Source organism: Zootoca vivipara, chromosome 5 (assembly GCF_963506605.1).
Source record: "Zootoca vivipara chromosome 5, rZooViv1.1, whole genome shotgun sequence".
Classification (NCBI taxonomy): domain Eukaryota; kingdom Metazoa; phylum Chordata; class Lepidosauria; order Squamata; family Lacertidae; genus Zootoca; species Zootoca vivipara.
This window is the reverse complement of record NC_083280.1, coordinates 27718690-27735756: the sequence shown is the minus strand read 5'-3', so window position 1 is coordinate 27735756 and position 17067 is coordinate 27718690. Positions and strand designations below refer to the sequence as shown.

Genomic DNA, 17067 nt, shown 5'->3' with positions numbered 1-17067 from the left:
CCCAGCAGAATTGACACCGCTGATGGAATAAATTCTGCAGTGCCCGTCCTGCATCATCACCTGTCATCTGCTCTAGCAAGTTGGGGCCTCCTCCAAAAGAAAACACCAGATTGTACATCAAGTAGATTGTTTCATCAAGTAGATGAACCCTTTAAATCTGATTAGCAACGCTAAACTATGGGAAAGGAGAAACTTCTATGCGGAATAAACTTTACCGATTTGTTACACAGCTCTAGGAGTTTATCTGTCAGGCGAGCTGCATCCCCTATAAACTTTCCCAGAGATGCCTTCATGTGAATAGCTTTGTTGAGGATTTCCTTGCATCTGTTCACACGCATTGCATAGGAGGACTACAAAAAAGAAAGAGTTCGTTTCAAATATCTCTGCATCACTCTTCCAATTCAAACGTTCCAGGGTGGTTTTACAACAACACCACAGTACGTCAGTTTAGAACAATTAAAGGCAGCACTAAAAACCAGCACAGCAGAAATAGTAGGATACAGATGTTAAAGAGACTGAGAAAACCAAAATTTATTTCTCTGGCATCTTAAAAACACTAATATAGGCCCCAGATGAGCCCTCATGAGATTCAAATACTATGTATGAGTGAGACAGCATGGCTTCAAATAAGGGCCTATGAGGAAGGTTATAAGCAGCTTAGCAGATCCGTGCTAGCTCAATGTCTAGAAGGGTGATTGCCTGGGATAAAAAATTTAAAATAAATGAAGTTGACCTGTCATGAAGTTTAAAATACTCAGAATAACTGACCTAACTGCAGCTTCCTCTGCTTGTAGTTAAGAAAATGACATTTGATTAGAAAATTAAAGGGACTGGAAATCTAGTACTGTATATTAAAACCACTGTGCATGTTGTTGTTGTTTAGTCGTTTAGTCGTGTCCGACTCTTCGTGACCCCATGGACCATAGCACGCCAGGCACTCCTGTATTCCACTGCCTCCCTCAGTTTGGTCAAACTCATGTTCGTAGCTTCGAGAACACTGTCCAACCATCTCGTCCTCTGTCGTCCCCTTCTCCTAGTGCCCTCCATCTTTCCCAACATCAAGGTCTTTTCCAGGGAGTCTTCTCTTCTCATGAGGTGGCCAAAGTATTGGAGCCTCAGCTTCACGATCTGTCCTTCCAGTGAGCACTCAGGGCTGATTTCCTTAAGAATGGATAGGTTTGATCTTCTTGCAGTCCATGGAACTCTCAAGAGTCTCCTCCAGCACCATAATTCAAAAGCATCAATTCTTCGGAGATCAGCCTTCTTTATGGTCCAGCTCTCACTTCCATACATCACTACTGGGAAAACCATAGCTTTAACTATACGGACCTTTGTAGGCAAGGTGATGTCTCTGCTTTTTAAGATGCTGTCTAGGTTTGTCATTGCTTTTCTCCCAAGAAGCAGGCGTCTTTTAATTTCGTGACTGCTGTCACCATCTGCAGTGATCAAGGAGCCCAAGAAAGTAAAATCTCTCACTGCCTCCATTTCTTCCCCTTCTATTTGCCAGGAGGTGATGGGACCAGTGGCCATGATCTTGGTTTTTTTGATGTTGAGCTTCAGACCATATTTTGCGCTCTCCTCTTTCACCCTCATTAAAAGGCATGATGAATTCTGCATATAAGTTAAATAAGCAGGGAGACAATATACAACCTTGTCGTACTCCTTTCCCAATTTTGAACCAATCAGTTGTTCCATATCCAGTTCTAACTGTAGCTTCTTGTCCCACATAGAAATTTCTCAGGAGACAGATGAGGTGATCAGGCACTCCCATTTCTTTAAGAACTTGCCATAGTTTGCTGTGGTCGACACAGTCAAAGGCTTTTGCATAGTCAATGAAGCAGAAGTAGACCTTTTTCTGGAACTCTCTAGCTTTCTCCATAATCCAGCACATGTTTGCTATTTGGTCTCTGGTTCCTCTGCCCCTTTGAAATCCAGCTTGCACTTCTGGGAGTTCTCGGTCCACATACTGCCTAAGCCTGCCTTGTAGAATTTTAAGCATAACCTTGCTAGCGTGTGAAATGAGCGCAATTGTGCGGTAGTTGGAGCATTCTTTGGCACTGCCCTTCTTTGGAATTGGGATGTAGACTGATCTTCTCCAATCCTCTGGCCATTGCTGAGTTTTCCAAACTTGCTGGCATATTAGGTGTAGCACCTTAACAACATCATCTTTTAAATTTTTAAATAGTTCAGCTGGAATATCATCACTTCCACTGGCCTTGTTATTAGCAGTGCTTTCTAAGGCCCATTTGACTTCACTCTCCAAGATGTCTGGCTCAAGGTCAGCAACCACACTACCTGAGGTGTACGAGACTGTGCACTGGAGGTCTCGTACTGTGCATGAGGGACCCTTTAAAGAAAGTGGCAACTCCACACAGACAAAATTTGCTCATGTATCTGAAAACTGAAGTGGTTTGTTTGGAGGCAGAAAGCTAAAAACAGAAAGAGAGAGAGCGAGAGGGAGGGAGATGGAGATGCAAGTGTATTTATCAAGTTACCTTGGATACAGCAGTCATCATCCACATTGCCTGTTGAGGGTAGGTTACAAAAACCTTTGCAATGATTGCCATAAGAACAACAAAGACATCATCATGGGAGTGGCAGATTCGGGAAATCAGCTGAGAGAAAGCCGTCAGAAACTGGTAAGGAGCCAAAAGTTGGGTGTGCTCTGTAATCGCCTTGTTGATTTTAGCCAAGTCGTTTTTCATTTGTGCACGATCATGACGACTAGCTAGATGATATGATGTAAAACAATCCTTATTTAGCTATGAGGATCTGGAAAATCTTCACTGATATTTACTTTTAAACGATCATGGCACATATCATAAGGTCAATACCAGTTCACTTCTGGTCACTCCAACTGGACCATCCAGATCCAGAATACAGAAACTAATGCAATGAGTGTAAAAAGAGAAGAAAATTGTCTCCAGATAATGTAGAAACAGTGTGTTGTTTCTTTAATATAACAAAATTCCTACCTTTGTCACATTCGTATGCTTTAGCTCCGAAGTCAAGCCACAGAGATAACATTCTTGGCATCGACTGATAGATGAACTGATTTCCGAAATGTAAGGATCTGAAAGTAAAATGCTGACATGTAATTTTAATAGGAAAATTGTAAATCGTATAAATGGTTCTCTAATCCCATAACCCATACCAAGGCTGTGTACACACTCCTGCTAAATCAATGCAACCCCAAGCCATCTGCTACATAGTGACAGAAATTTAATGTACATAACCAAATATAGCTATGTGCACCAACTGAACAACAACTGTGCCTTCTAACCTTCCAAAGTGAATAACAATATGTTTAATCAGTTCTCCCTGTTTTTCCATCTTGTTTTCTGTTACTGTAGGCATCAGTTTATCGTAGTATTTCGCGAGGTAGAAGTGTCCATTCTCCCACTCTGGCAAGTAAGTAGTAACATCCTGGGGGGGGGGGGAAATGGGAAGGGGAGTGGAAATGAATAGTTAGAATTAAGAATCTTTGGTTGTACAACTGAGCTTCCCTTCCTCCTTCCTCCCTGTGGACCCCTAGAACTCCAAAAAAGTATTTCCAGAGGGTCAGGGTTGTGTCTTATGGAGCTACAGTGGACGACGTGGAGAAGGGACTATCATCTGAAAACCGGGAACCTTGCACGAGTGGTGGAAAATTCCTCCACCCAAATATTAGGTGACTCCCCACCCCCACCCCGAATCCACTGTAGCCCACAGTGTTTGGACACCTCTGCCAGCATTTTTTCTTAGAGGCACAGAGGACTGGCAGTGAGGAAGAGCAGAAATGAAGGATGAACTGTGCCTATTGCATATCAATTAGCATAATGCTGGATATAATTCCTCATTCAGCCAGTTATGTTTGAACAATGTCCTACAAAATGTAACTGTACAAGTTAGGAAAAAAAATACACAAACTGAAAATCATATCATATAATTCGACACGCCTTTACTACATCTTTACATGTTAAAATATATTACGTAATTGCTCTGGGGTTTAGTGCTTACCTTATATTTTTTCATTACGGCATTACTCTCAAAGTTGGCCGTTTCTTCCATAAACCTTCCCACCAGCAACAGGGCTTGCCCGTGAATAAGTTTACTTTTAGTGTCAGGTGATACTTGGTTATCTGGAAAACATAAGTCAACCCCCTTCTGAAGAATGATAAGACCTTGATGTGCGTCCCCCTAAAAGAGAAAAACCATTATCAATAAGTTAGCATTCATTTTCTGAATTTTACAAAGAGGGAACTCTGTAAATAAAACATGACCCAGAGTGTTACAGACACATGCCCATAAATTCACATATAGAAGCCTCACTTGTTTATTTCCAACTTGTACACCTTTCCATAAAAGGTTCTGTTTGCTCCACGGTTATGCATGGAGGGATACACTCTTGCTTTGAGGGACTGTCTTTAGCCGTATGAAGGCGAAGCTTCAGTGGCAGAGCTTGAAAGCTGCTTCAGCAGCAACCATCCTCGGCTGAACCTTAAATAAGGGTGCAGTTGCATTTAAGCAGCTGGCTCCATCTCTGGAAAGAGGAGATTCTTCTTTTTAAAAGAAGATCAGTCTGCTTTAGCAGTCAACAGCTCTGATGGAGTGGAGGAGACTGTGGGCTTCTGAGCTGGAGTCAGACGATGCCATCACAACTACTGTGGACCACTGGCACAACAGACTTGTGTATGTACTTCTGGTGTTATTATATCCATCTGGGGCTGGCCTCGTGGGCAATTCCCTCACGTTTTCTGAATCCCCAGCCTCACCCCCTGACAAAGAAGAGTCCAACCCTAGTGTCATGACAGCAGGCTTTATTCTATTTAACTTCCTTACCTTGGACCACAGCCACTTTGCTCTTTCTACATATAGCTCAGATAATTTGGATTCCCCAGCATTGAGGAGGGCGTTATATGCTGTTTGGTGATGACCCGCTTTACGGGCGACTCGAGCGCTTTGGAGCCAACATTCTCCCATCTGCTCACTGTAACCCTTTCTGTAAAAATATAAACTAAGATTAAAAAATGAACTGCTTGTGAAAGGTGTTCAATAGGTACCAAAGATGCCGAGTCTAGAAGCAGTTACACAAATTTAGTCAATCTTAAAAGACGATTGTTCATGCTACCTGTTAGCTTCCAAGCCTCATTCAAGCTACTGGTTTAAAACAAAGCTTTGGTTCCTGTGCATCTTCCCATATGAGTCATCCTATTCATCAGAGTTCTGCCTACTACATAGTATTATTTACATGATGACTTGCAAAATGACATTATCTTTGATAGCTCCAACATTAAGACACTCTGGATCATTCTCACCCTGCAAAGCTGCTTCTAGGTCTAACTAGGAACACAAATGTTTGCACTACAAGCAATGTGAATAAATATATCTTTCTTAGGATCAGTAGACTCAGGACATACTGAAAGATTATGGCCTGGGGAGCTAATTTGGAGTAACAGACCTAAGGTTCTAATCCTCACTCAAACATGAAGCTTAATTTTCACTTCATATGTAGTTGCAAAGCTTAAATGAAATAGTCACAACTCAGACACACCCAAGCTTCTTTCAACAGATATGCTTGTGTGTTTTAGAAGGAATTGGTGGTGGGATTCTTTTTGTTTAAATACGACATTTCAATCCATTTTAGCCAATATCTCACTTGGAAAGAGTAGAAACTCAAAGTTTCAGGATAGAAAGCACACAAAATAAGCCTGGCTTCACCTTTTAGTGAGGCTGAGCAAAGCCCGTCTAAGTGCCAGGATGGGCTCTTTAGCTCTGTACGAGTTCTGCGTCATTTCTATGCGAGCACACCAGTTCAAAGAATCTTTACCATGATCGCTATCAGGTTGCTGAAGCATTGATCCAATGCTGTGCTCCAACTCGCACAACATGTGTAGCCTGCGGTTAAACAAAACAAAATCAGCTTGATACGCAACATGGTGCCATGTGTTTTCATTCTGTTTCACTGTCTGCATGAACAATCCCCTCAGTAACCTTAACAAGAACCCCTTCTGGGAGTGGTATGCAAGAGAACTACTGATACACTTCTGGTGTCTGGACATCCTGAAATGACCCAGAAGACCTAGAAAAAGCAACCTGGGATTACCAGATACAAATCTCAGATCTAGATGATCTCTGTTATCAGGGTCAGGGAACCTGTGGCCTTCCAGATGTTCATGGATTACAACTCCCATCAGTCTAAACCAGCATGAACAACGGTCAGGAATGCTGGGATCTGTAGTCCAACAACATCTGGAGGAGCACAGGTTCTCAACTCCTACACTAGATGGCTCTATGCAAAACCTCTTTCTCTATGTCCCTGTAAAGCAGATGGGGATGGAAAGACTAGTACTATTAATCCACCCCAGAGGATTACCAAGATTATGTATTCTAAGCACACTGAATGCTCAACATACACAATGTGAATTTATCATCAGGATACCAAATGGAACAATCTTGCTAACATTTTACTCTCCCCGCCACAACTGCAGTGTACAGAAGATGCCTAAAAACTAATGCAATCTCACAGGAAATCTCATATCCTGTCCTCTTCTCCAGAAACTTATGATAAAAGTGAAAGCATTAAAAAAAAGAAGTTGCAACTTCCATCTTCCCCAGCCACTGCCCAGGCTAGCTGGAGCTGATGCGAGTTGTAGTACAAGCAACATTTGGAGGGCACCAGGTTGGCTACCTCTCCTTCTGACCGTAGCCATGGCTCCAATATGGTTTTTAAAATGCACGGGTAAATTTGCTATGTTGGAATTCTTGCCCGGAGCAGGAACAAGATGGGTAAGAAAAAGCCTAGAGTTATCCCAAATGAGCCCTGTTTAAAATGTGCATTATGGTTTCAGCAAAAATGTCTCCCAGTGCACGAAATGAAAGGCTGAAGTAGTATCTGATGCTTTGAGACGCTGAACATGTGAAAAGGAAGCTGCACCTGATAATATATTCGTAACCTCGCTGATATGACCCCCTTTCAAAACTCGCTGCCGAAAGAGGAACTATCTGCTCCGCTCGAACAACTTTCAAAGTTTCACAGAACCGTGCAGCATCTTTCTTTTTGGCCGAGAGTAACAGCTGTCCAAGCCTAACACTCCATGTATTTGACTTTTCATCTAAAAAAGAGAGTAAAAAGCACTTTTTCATTTCAATGTAATCCAGCAGCGACACAATACAGGTTGTTATTATTATTATTTTACTGTAGATCTGATATTTGCTTTAATTAAAAATTAATCCAGCATCAGCCAACAAGTAACATCTTGGCATTTGTTCTAAATAGCTACGGTACCTGCAGCTATGTAATTTTCCAGAGAATCCCACTGTGTCAGTTTCCAGGCTGCCTCCACTCTGTACATGTTTAATTCAGAAGTCCATTCAGGCCTAGGTAGGTAAAAAGCAAACTTAGGTCAGTACACGGAACACAGGGTTTCCACCAGACATCTGGTTACCACCATGAAAACAGGCTGCTCAATAAGATGAGCTTTGGGTCTGATCCAACAGGACTTTAACTTGTGTCCTAATGGCTTTTAAGTCTTCTCCTGCAGTTCTTTAACAGTGGTTTCGCCAGCATTAACCTGAGTTGCTGCTAATGAAAGTTCCCTCCTATCTATGGAAACAGCCTCGTATCTTGGTTAAGAGGGAATCTTGATTATGGCTGGGAAGAGACAGTAGCATCAACCCCACAGTTCCCATTCTTCTTTTGTTTATAGGCAGAGGCATGGTACCCTTCTCCTATTTTCTCCCAGGAAATGGGATACAGTCATACCTTGGAAGTCAAACAGAATCTGTTCCGGAAGTCCGTTTGACTTCCAAAACATTCGGAAACCAAAGCGTGGCCTGCAGCCAATCAGAAGCTGCAGAAGCCCCGTCAGACATTCGGGTTCCAAAGAGCATTCACAAACCGGAACACTCACTTTGCAGTGTTTGGGAGCCAAAACGTCCGAGTACCAAGGCGTTCGGGATCCAAGGTATAACTGTACTAGATACTTGGTCAGGAACACATTTCTCAAAAAGGCATTTCTGGGAAGACAGTGGGAGTGGCAAGAACAAGTCTCCCTCCTGGCAAACTAGATGCACACACCAGACATTGCTCCCTGAACGACTCATAGACTATTCCCCATGTAATACTGTGCAGAGATATGGATGGTTCCCTAGAACCTCAGCCATGTGATATTTCCTAACTTACTTCAGGGTCTGGTTTGCATTCACTAAAGTAGGTTGGCGACTTCTAAATCCATGGTTGAGGGAAACAACAGAAAAGAGGTGGGAAGAGAATGAGTATTTCAGCTAACTAGCATTATATCTGCACCAGATCCTTAGAGGTTAGCATATAAAGCTTTCCATCATTTGAGCAATGGAACATACTTTATATTTTTTAACAAAGAACATATCAGTCATATTACCTCTTTGCAAGTACTCCATTCACTTGAGTGATTACAGTAGACAACTGACCAAGACCTAACATAGACTTCACCACACCGTGATAATGAATTATCTAGAAGTGAGGAAAGAAAAACCACATTTGCATTATACATTTATATCTCTCCTGGAGCTGAAGCAAGCAAACGTGATTCGCATTCCTCTTTTTTTATCCTCACAGCCAACCTAAGGAGGCAAGTTATGCTGAGAGTGTGACTGGTCCAGCATCACCCAGTGAATTACATGGTTCAGTTTAAATCTAGGACTTCCTAGCCACAACCCCACACCGGCTTTCTCTTTACAAAGAATGAAGTTATAGATTCCCTGCCTCAAGAGGCTTCCATCCAGGGAATTGCATAAGGGAGACATTAGAGCAAGTGGAGACAGGAGAAAACGGGATGAATGCATGATTGTTATAGTTAGTTTACAATGGCTACAAATTTAGGCTTAGATGAAGAAAAAAGGGGCTAAGCATTGGCTTGATTTTTACTATGGTTCTCCAGTGACAAACAAGGCTACAAAATATATGCCCGTTGTGTCATTCTCTAGGATACATACTAAATCAGATGCAACTGCATTGCTTATTACTGTTTTTCCTCACCTGTAGCTGTACAGGTGGAGGAAGCCAAAAGGAATGAGGAAGACATTTAGGCTTTACCTGGTCAGGCTCCATCTGCATTGCCCTGTCATAGCAAGCTGTGGCATCTCTCAACAAGCCAATGCTTTCATGTTCCAGGATCTGTTCTTTTAGGGATGGCTCTGCCTTCCGTATTGCACTCACTCCCTCCACGCCATCGGGCTCATGCATAGCTGCATACAATTTCTTTGTAAAAGGGAAAAAATAATCGTCATTGGGAAGCATTCTGGCCAGCCAAATAACCTGCAACTTAAAAGCTTTGCGAACAATTTCCCTAGGTTGTATTTAATGGTACGTTTCCAAGCACAATTCAAAGTGTTGGTGCTGACCTTTAAAGCCCTAAACGGCCTTGGCCCAGTATACCTGAAGGAGTGTCTCCACCCACATCCTTCAGCCCAGACACTGAGGTCCTCCTCTGAAGATCTTCTGCTGGTTTCCTCACTGTGATAAGCGAAGTTACAGGGAACCAGACAGAGGGCCTTCTCGGTAGTGGCGCCCGCTCTGTGGAATGCCCTCCCTTCAGATGTTAAGGAAATAAACACTATCTGACTTTTAGAAGACATCTGAAGGCAGCCCTGTTTAGGGAAGTTTTTAATGTTTGACGTTGCTGCTTTTTTATTATTGTTATTGGTGTTCTGTTGGGAGTTGCCCAGAGTGGGCGGGGTATAAATAATAAATTATTATTATTACTTCTTCACAGGTATCATAATACTTTCAAGATTCTATTTAATAATTCTCAAAATGCTGATAACTCTCCTTTTCTCCACTGAAAAACGATCCAGTGACTTTTCATGTTTTCTGTTTATCAAAACCGACTTTTGCAAATACTGAATTATATTTCTCTTAATGTAAAACCTATTTATTATATCAGCACACTCAAACGTGAATCGATCTCCCTTCAAATTTTATGCCAATTAGGAGCTCTTGCCTTTCTACAAACATAGCACAGCCTACCTGAAATTGTGAGGCTCAGGAAAGTAAGCAGCACTTGCCTTGAGAGCCGGGGGGGGGGGGGGCTGGTCACTCACAGCAAACAAAAGCAAAGTAAATAAAGTTACATAGTTTAAATGGACAGACGAAAGAGTTTGAAGCTCTGAAGTTCCAGTTTGTTTTACATTATAGCAAGAAAGTTAAACCTGAAGAAATCCGAGGTGCTCCTGAATGTTTTGTTTCTTTTCCATGATGAATGATTCAAAATGCATTACTGCTCTTGTGTATGCTTTGGAGCGAAAAGAAGCTGCAGCCAGAGTATCCCGAGGGATGAGGTCCAGAAAGCGGACCACACTTTGATATTCTCCATATTCCTCATTTGGTGCTAGAGAATAAAAAGGTTTTTTTTTAATGCCATAATCAGAATTAACACTGTAAATGGATTAGGATCAGGGAATCTTAAAAAGGCCACCTGCACAAGAAGGTTGGCCTCAAGAAGCCTATCAATATTCCAGTGTAGCAGCACCTAAACTTTGGAACTCCCTGCATATTGATATCAGGACCACCTTCAAGATCTCTTTTTGGTGTCTGCTTAAAACATTTTTGTTTAGGCAAGTCTATCCATACATGGAGACATGGATCCGTTTTGATCTCTTTCACTGTTAATTCTAATTGTTTTTGACTGTGTTTTTATTGAAAGTTTTGATTTTTCTTGTAATTAGCTTAAAGATTTTACTACAATCAAATAGTGTAGTATAAATTCTGTTAAATGAACAAACAAAACCTTTGCAAGAACAACTGAAACACAAGAGAACTACTAACCTTGAAACTCTGCATGGTCCTTATTTGACTTCCTAGCAGCTTTCTCAGCACTCAGCCTTTGGGATTTATACCTAGTCCAATGCGTTAGATGATCAAGCATGGAGAATACTGTCTGTGTGCTTAAGTGGCTTAGATCTGAAGCGCTATCTTCACATTGTCTTGCAAAAGGGTCGTCGTTTTTCAGAACAGTCATGATTTCAGCAAACACCTGGACAATGTATAATTAAAAGGCAAACTTGGAATTCTTACTGCTATTATGAAAACAGGCACAACATTTAGAGACTCAGGACTGGTTAATGTTTTTGCCTCATTTGCATGTCACAGCAAACCATAGTTAACAGTGTACTGTGAATAACCTCTCTCTCTGTCTCCACCTTGTTAGCAAAACAAAACATTAGTAGTTAGTAAAAAACCAAAAACATTATCCCTGGTTTACAGTTACATTACAGTCTTCCCAGGACCCAAAGCAAAACATTTCCCATAATGCAATCTGAAATGTTATCTGTTCAACATTTGAGCCGCACTGTGTGTTTTTACTCTGCATTCACAAGTCATATTCTGTTGGATTTTAAGGCTCTGTAACTTTGGAGAGGGATCACTGACATTTCAGGTTTAAAGTGAGGAGAAAAAGAGAAGTTTGCAAGCATGGAACACCCCACTTGTGCTTCTGCTTAAGGGCTCTTCCCTATCTGCATCACTCTAGTGGCTCAGTCTGAACCAGAAAAAGGTACAGCTAACAATCTCTAATTTCTGGAAGTTTGTATGACATCTGCCACACTCCCAAGCTCTTTCTTTTCCTCCTCTTAGTACAGTGCATCTCAAATTATCAGCTTAGAGCAGGCATCCCCAAACTGCGGCCCTCCAGATGTTTTGGCCTACAACTCCCATGATCCCTATCTAACAGGACCAGTGGTTGGGGAAGACGGGGATTGTAGCCCAAAACATCTGGAGGGTCGAAGTTTGGGGGTGCCTGGCTTAGAGTCATGAATGTGTCAATCACATGCACCCACAATTTTATCTCTATCTCTGTGCTGCCACACATAAATTAGTGATGCATATGCTCTTATCCTCTGGATTCAATAAATGAAGATCTCCTTTTCCAAATCTTGGGTTGTGTGTATTTTCTGGGTTCCACCCACATGCAAGCACACCTAGAATCAGCAGGTGTTGCTTTTCAGCAACAGGTTTGAGTCCTCTCTTGGAGGCAGGTATCCTAGGAGAACTGAGTGTACAGTGGATGCCACAGTCCATTCAGACATCTGTAGCACCACATACACAAACTTATTTTTCAAAAGCAGAGTGCCAAAAATTGAAAAAAGAATCAGACAAATGTAGTTAAGAAGCTGCAATTATCACCAAGAACAGTCATAAACAGTCAGCAACAAGGGTCCCGCTGTGGCTTTGAGATACATAATTTCTAGATTGCTCTTAGGCATGTTGCTAGCTAGCTTTCTCTCTACAAGGACAGTCATAATTTGTTTTTCTTTGTACCTGGAACTAAGGGAAGTGATTGGCAAACCACGTATGCAGGGTCATCATAAGTACTTTTGGAGTATACAGGTAAAGGGGCTCTCACCTCTTGCTGATCCTCCTGATTACATCCCAAAAGAACATAGACAAGAATGTGGGGAAGGAGATAGATTGTCACCTTGAAGTCGTTCTTCATCATAATGCTGCAGCAGTTGAAAACCTTACTGGCAAGATCATGTCGCACCTGGAACAAAAATTACACGGCTTAGCATAGCTCTTGGAAATCTGAGGTCAAGGTAACATTGCAAAGTTCACATCTAACTGAGGTATGTGCTCATTATTCTTACCTTAGTTATAAGGTAACCAGCCCAGGTTGCTGACCAGTCTGCAAAATTTTTGCCTAATTTGCTTAAGTAAATGGGCTTCTTAACCTTAGCCCAGTTTACAGCCTTCTGGTAACTCTTGTATCTGTAAAGAAAATTTCCAAAGCTTGTTGGTTGTGTTAGCTCAACAGAAAAGGAAGACCAATGAAACAACAATGTTCTAGGCACAGGTGTCCACCATTACTGATGTGACTAACTGCACAACCCTCTCTGAGGGCAGTAAACGTAGGAGCTCTAAACTTCCTTGAGCAGATATTCCAAGAGCAGTGGCACATAATGGACATGGGGAAGCTATACTGTATAAGCATGTGGGTGGCCAAGTGGGAGTAAATAAAGAGAAACTGATATGATCTGCAGATGTTTTGATGAGCTTTGGAGGAAGGCTTCCAGGAACAAGAGGCCTCCTTGCAAGCTTGGTGAGTCATGGGGCTGCTTAAGCATTTGACAAGTGTGTTGTATTTATCCAATTTTGATTGGTTTTAGCTCCAAAGGGAATATGTTGGGTTTTTGTAATTTGGGGGCCTCAATTTTATTTTGCTGTAACATTTGCTTGTCTTACACAGTCGTACCTTGGTTTTCGAACAGCTTAGTTCCCGAATGTTTTGGCTCCCGAATGTCGCAAACTCGGAAGTGACTGTTCCAGTTTGCGAACTATTTTTGGAAGCCGAACGTCCGATGGGACTTCCGCAGCTTCTGTTTGGCTGCAGGAATCAGAAGCCGCAATTTGGTTTTTAAACGTTTTGGAAGTTGAACGGACTTCCGGAACGGATTCCGTTCTACTTCCAAGGTACGACTGTACTGTCTTTTTCATCATATTAAACTTGTTTCTTGTTTTGTAAACCTGGTGTGTTCTCAGCCTATTATAAAAACTCTCAAGCCTAGAGCTTTAATATCATGCTACACAAGGAAGCTTCAGAGAGACCCTGGAGGCCTTTCGGAGGACGTCTTAGAAGGGTTAGCCTGGTAAATAATAATTAATAATAATTAATCTCTTATCTGGTGGCAGTGAGTAATCAAACAGCAGCCCGAGACTTGGCTGGGACGTGGTCGTCACACATACCGTGTACTTAAATGAGGTTCCAATATTTCCTGAATATGATCAGGAAACATTTTCCAAAGCTTGCCTCCTGAGCTGTCAGTGGTTGTCTCCCTACAATCATAAATAGAAAGCAACTCCTAAAAAGAGAGAGAGCAAGTTTTACATGAATACAGAGAGAGCAAGTTTTACATGAATACATTTGCACTGTACAGAATAAACTATTCAACATGAATTATTCTTAAGCAATGAAACAGAAAATGAAAACTTCCACTGCCTCATTCATGCTTGACACACTTGTCCAGTTTAAGACATCACTGCAAAACCATGGTCTGGCTGTCAGGATTGTACCTCAGGTGGCCCCTCCTCTTCACCACTCCCAATGACCTTTCTCACTGTTAGTTTGCATTTCTTAGTACAGAAAGTATTGATCTGATATGTAAAGATTTTTCCTATTCTGATTAGTTCAGGAGGGTTCTAGAAGGTTTCTTTCTATGTGAAGGAAACAGGCAGAAGGTTTCTGATGTTTGGGTTATTCCTTCTGGGATAAACTGCTTTAAAATGGTTCTGTTATCCTTTCTGTCAAGATCATGCTGACTATTACAGTCAGGCCAGGAGGAGCCTGGGTTTCAATCACTTTCTCTTTCTATCTCTTTGTTCTGGTGTGGTGTTCTCTATTTTATAGTGTTAAGGTTTAGTCTTATTATAAGTTAAATTTAAGTTAAGTCTGCTGCAGCTGGATTTCGTATGGACTGTGCCAGTCCTGAATGTATTGGATTTGTGGCCATTGCGCTCATTTGCCTTGAGTAGCAGTAAAAGCTCTGCTGGATGAAGTACAATTGCCTCTGGTTATTTTTGGGGAACTCTGCTACGTGTTTAAGTTTTTCCTCCTCCACATGACACTCACCACCATATTTGCAATCTTTATACTATTTTAATACACTCATTTATTTAAAAGCATTTGTATCATGCTACTATTTTAAAAAATATATACAACAGTCTAAAAAACAAGCAATATACCATGAAAACAAAACACAACCTAAAAGCATATAAAAGCAAATGAAACAGATTCAAACACATAAAACAGGGTCCAGGAGAAGCCTGGGCAAAAAGATAAATCTTGACAAGGCATCTGAAGCAATGAAGAAAATGTTGTGGTTATCTGACATAGACAAATGATGGGCAATTACACACACACACACACACACCATAGTTTGCTTTCAAATGAGAGTTGCAAACCAGATTTTTAACAGTAATTATCGTAAAGCAAAGGTTTTTTGCAATTGGTATTTGGATCGAAGCTCCCAGCTGAAGCTACTTAAGCCAATAAAAGAGAGGGTGGTGAAACCTTACTGGCTCCAAGGGCCAAATCAATCTCAAGCACCTTTTTTCTTTTTGGTAAAAAGGCAGTTGTCAATACTGTTTTCTCAAACAAACCATCCTTACCTGAATGGCATATGATGCAGAATCTTGAGCCCGGACGTTATCAGCATAAGCAAGGAATGCTCTTGTCAACTCCATGAATAATCCATAAGCAAAATCTGGATCTTCTACACCAGTCTTAGGGGAAAGCAGTAAGATTTCTTAGATGAGCTGCTTTGTTGATATCCTCTGCCTGGTCACTACCAAAATCTAGTTTTAAATTGGGATTAAGAAATGATGGGGGCTGGGAGTCCTCAAGGGTCACTGAAGTCACACCGTGACTTTCAATGAAAGTCATAACGCTTGGGGCAAAGGCATTCAGCAAAGGCAACAGCAAAACAGGTAAACACTCTACTGACCCAGAGCAGCCCAAGAAGGGGCAAGGAAAGATGGTAACAGACTACAGCAGCTCCCCCTTTCCTATGATACGAAGCTGGGAAAGGACCCCTTTCATCCTTTAGTAAGAAACCGCCACATACAAAACATGTTCCTTCAGAAGTACGTTGTGTGAAAAGAGCAGCAGCATTGCATACAACCCTATACAATTTCTCCTTGCCTTGATACAAAGATACCTACAACATGAGATGCCAGTATTAGCATTCCTTACCACAAATGTAAGCCCTTTTCCTTGGTTGTTGCTTGTTGAGAAGTCCAGCCTGCCTGGATCTATAGCTCCCAGTTCACCTAAACATTCTCCACAAAGTAGCCGGGCATGAGAATTCACATCTTGACAGCCAATTAATAGGACAGTCACCAGCTGGGAAATAACTGGCTCCACAGTTTCGCTATCTGTTGCATATTTTATCAGCTTCTCCTAAAGGGGGGGGGGGAGAGCAAGTTATACATGCATACTTCATATTCCAATGTGATACCATATTAATTTGGGATGCAGGTGGTGCTGTGGTCTAAACCACAGAGCCTAGGGCTTGCCGATCAGAAGGTTGGCGGTTCGAATCCCTGCGACGGGTGAGCTCCTGTTGCTCAGTCCCAGCTCCTGCCAACCTACCAGTTCGAAAGCACGTCAAAGTGCAAGTAGATAAATAGGTACCGCTCTGGCAGGAAAGTAAACAGCATTTCCGTGCGCTGCTCTGGTTCGCCAGAAGCGGCTTAGTCATGCTGGCCACATGACCCAGAAGCCGTCTGCGGACAAACGCCGGCTCCCTCGGCCTATAGAGCGAGATGAGCGCCGCAACCCCAGAGTTGTCCACAACTGGATCTAATGGTCAAGGGTACCTTTACCTTTACCGTATTAATTATTTTGTTATTTATTTAATTCATATACCAGCCTTCCTCCTAAAGGAGCCCTGGGCAGCAAACACACAAGCAACAATTCAATTAGAACATCTAAGCACAATTCTAGTACAGACGCAAATGTAATTATTAATGTCTTCTTTTTATGTAGCACAGTTATAAGGAAAATAAAAACTCAATACAGTTAATACTACAAACTCATTGTGTTTTCCAGGTAGAGTAAGCCCTAGGCACTGAATGAAATAGACACAAGATGGGGCCCTTATACCAGGTCAGTTATTAACCCATCCAACTCAGGCTATGTACACACTATACAGTGGTACCTTGGTTTTCGAATGTAATCTGTTCCGGAAGACTGTTTTTGAGTTCTGAAACGTTCGAAAACTGAAGCATTTACTTCTGGAAGCATTTACTTAAGAAGCCGCGTAGCATGTTCAACTTCTGAAAAGTGTTTGAAAACCAAAGCATTTACTTCCGGATTTTCTGTGTTTGGAAACCGAAACGTTCGAATTCCGAGATGTTCAAAAACCGAGGTACCACTGTACATTTAAAGTACATGACTTCACTCAAAGAATTCTAGGAACTGGGAGGGGATAAACTATCATTCCCAGGATTCTTTGGGTGGGAGTCATGTACTTTAAATTTATGACGTGCACATCACCTCAGAGGCTGTCAAGGGTCTCTGAATGTGGGGTTGACACTTCTGAGTGCACAGAATA

At 41.8% G+C, this 17067-nt stretch overlaps 1 protein-coding gene across 1 annotated transcript in view; it reads right to left on the bottom strand.

Annotated features, from left to right (window-relative positions):
- ATR (ATR serine/threonine kinase) overlaps positions 1–17067 on the bottom strand; it is a 51583-nt gene that overhangs the window by 8421 nt on the left and 26095 nt on the right. Inside the window, exons 22-39 of the mRNA XM_035133767.2 lie at positions 15705–15911; positions 15122–15235; positions 13700–13815; positions 12604–12724; positions 12363–12500; positions 10787–10994; positions 10171–10349; positions 9056–9220; positions 8382–8473; positions 7268–7359; positions 6917–7094; positions 5701–5877; positions 4822–4981; positions 4000–4179; positions 3284–3426; positions 2976–3073; positions 2496–2728; positions 216–350 (exon numbers count right to left, since the gene is read on the bottom strand). Coding sequence (XP_034989658.1) covers positions 216–350; positions 2496–2728; positions 2976–3073; positions 3284–3426; positions 4000–4179; positions 4822–4981; positions 5701–5877; positions 6917–7094; positions 7268–7359; positions 8382–8473; positions 9056–9220; positions 10171–10349; positions 10787–10994; positions 12363–12500; positions 12604–12724; positions 13700–13815; positions 15122–15235; positions 15705–15911 — 2736 coding nt within the window. The remainder of the gene's footprint in view (positions 1–215; positions 351–2495; positions 2729–2975; positions 3074–3283; positions 3427–3999; positions 4180–4821; positions 4982–5700; positions 5878–6916; positions 7095–7267; positions 7360–8381; positions 8474–9055; positions 9221–10170; positions 10350–10786; positions 10995–12362; positions 12501–12603; positions 12725–13699; positions 13816–15121; positions 15236–15704; positions 15912–17067) is intronic.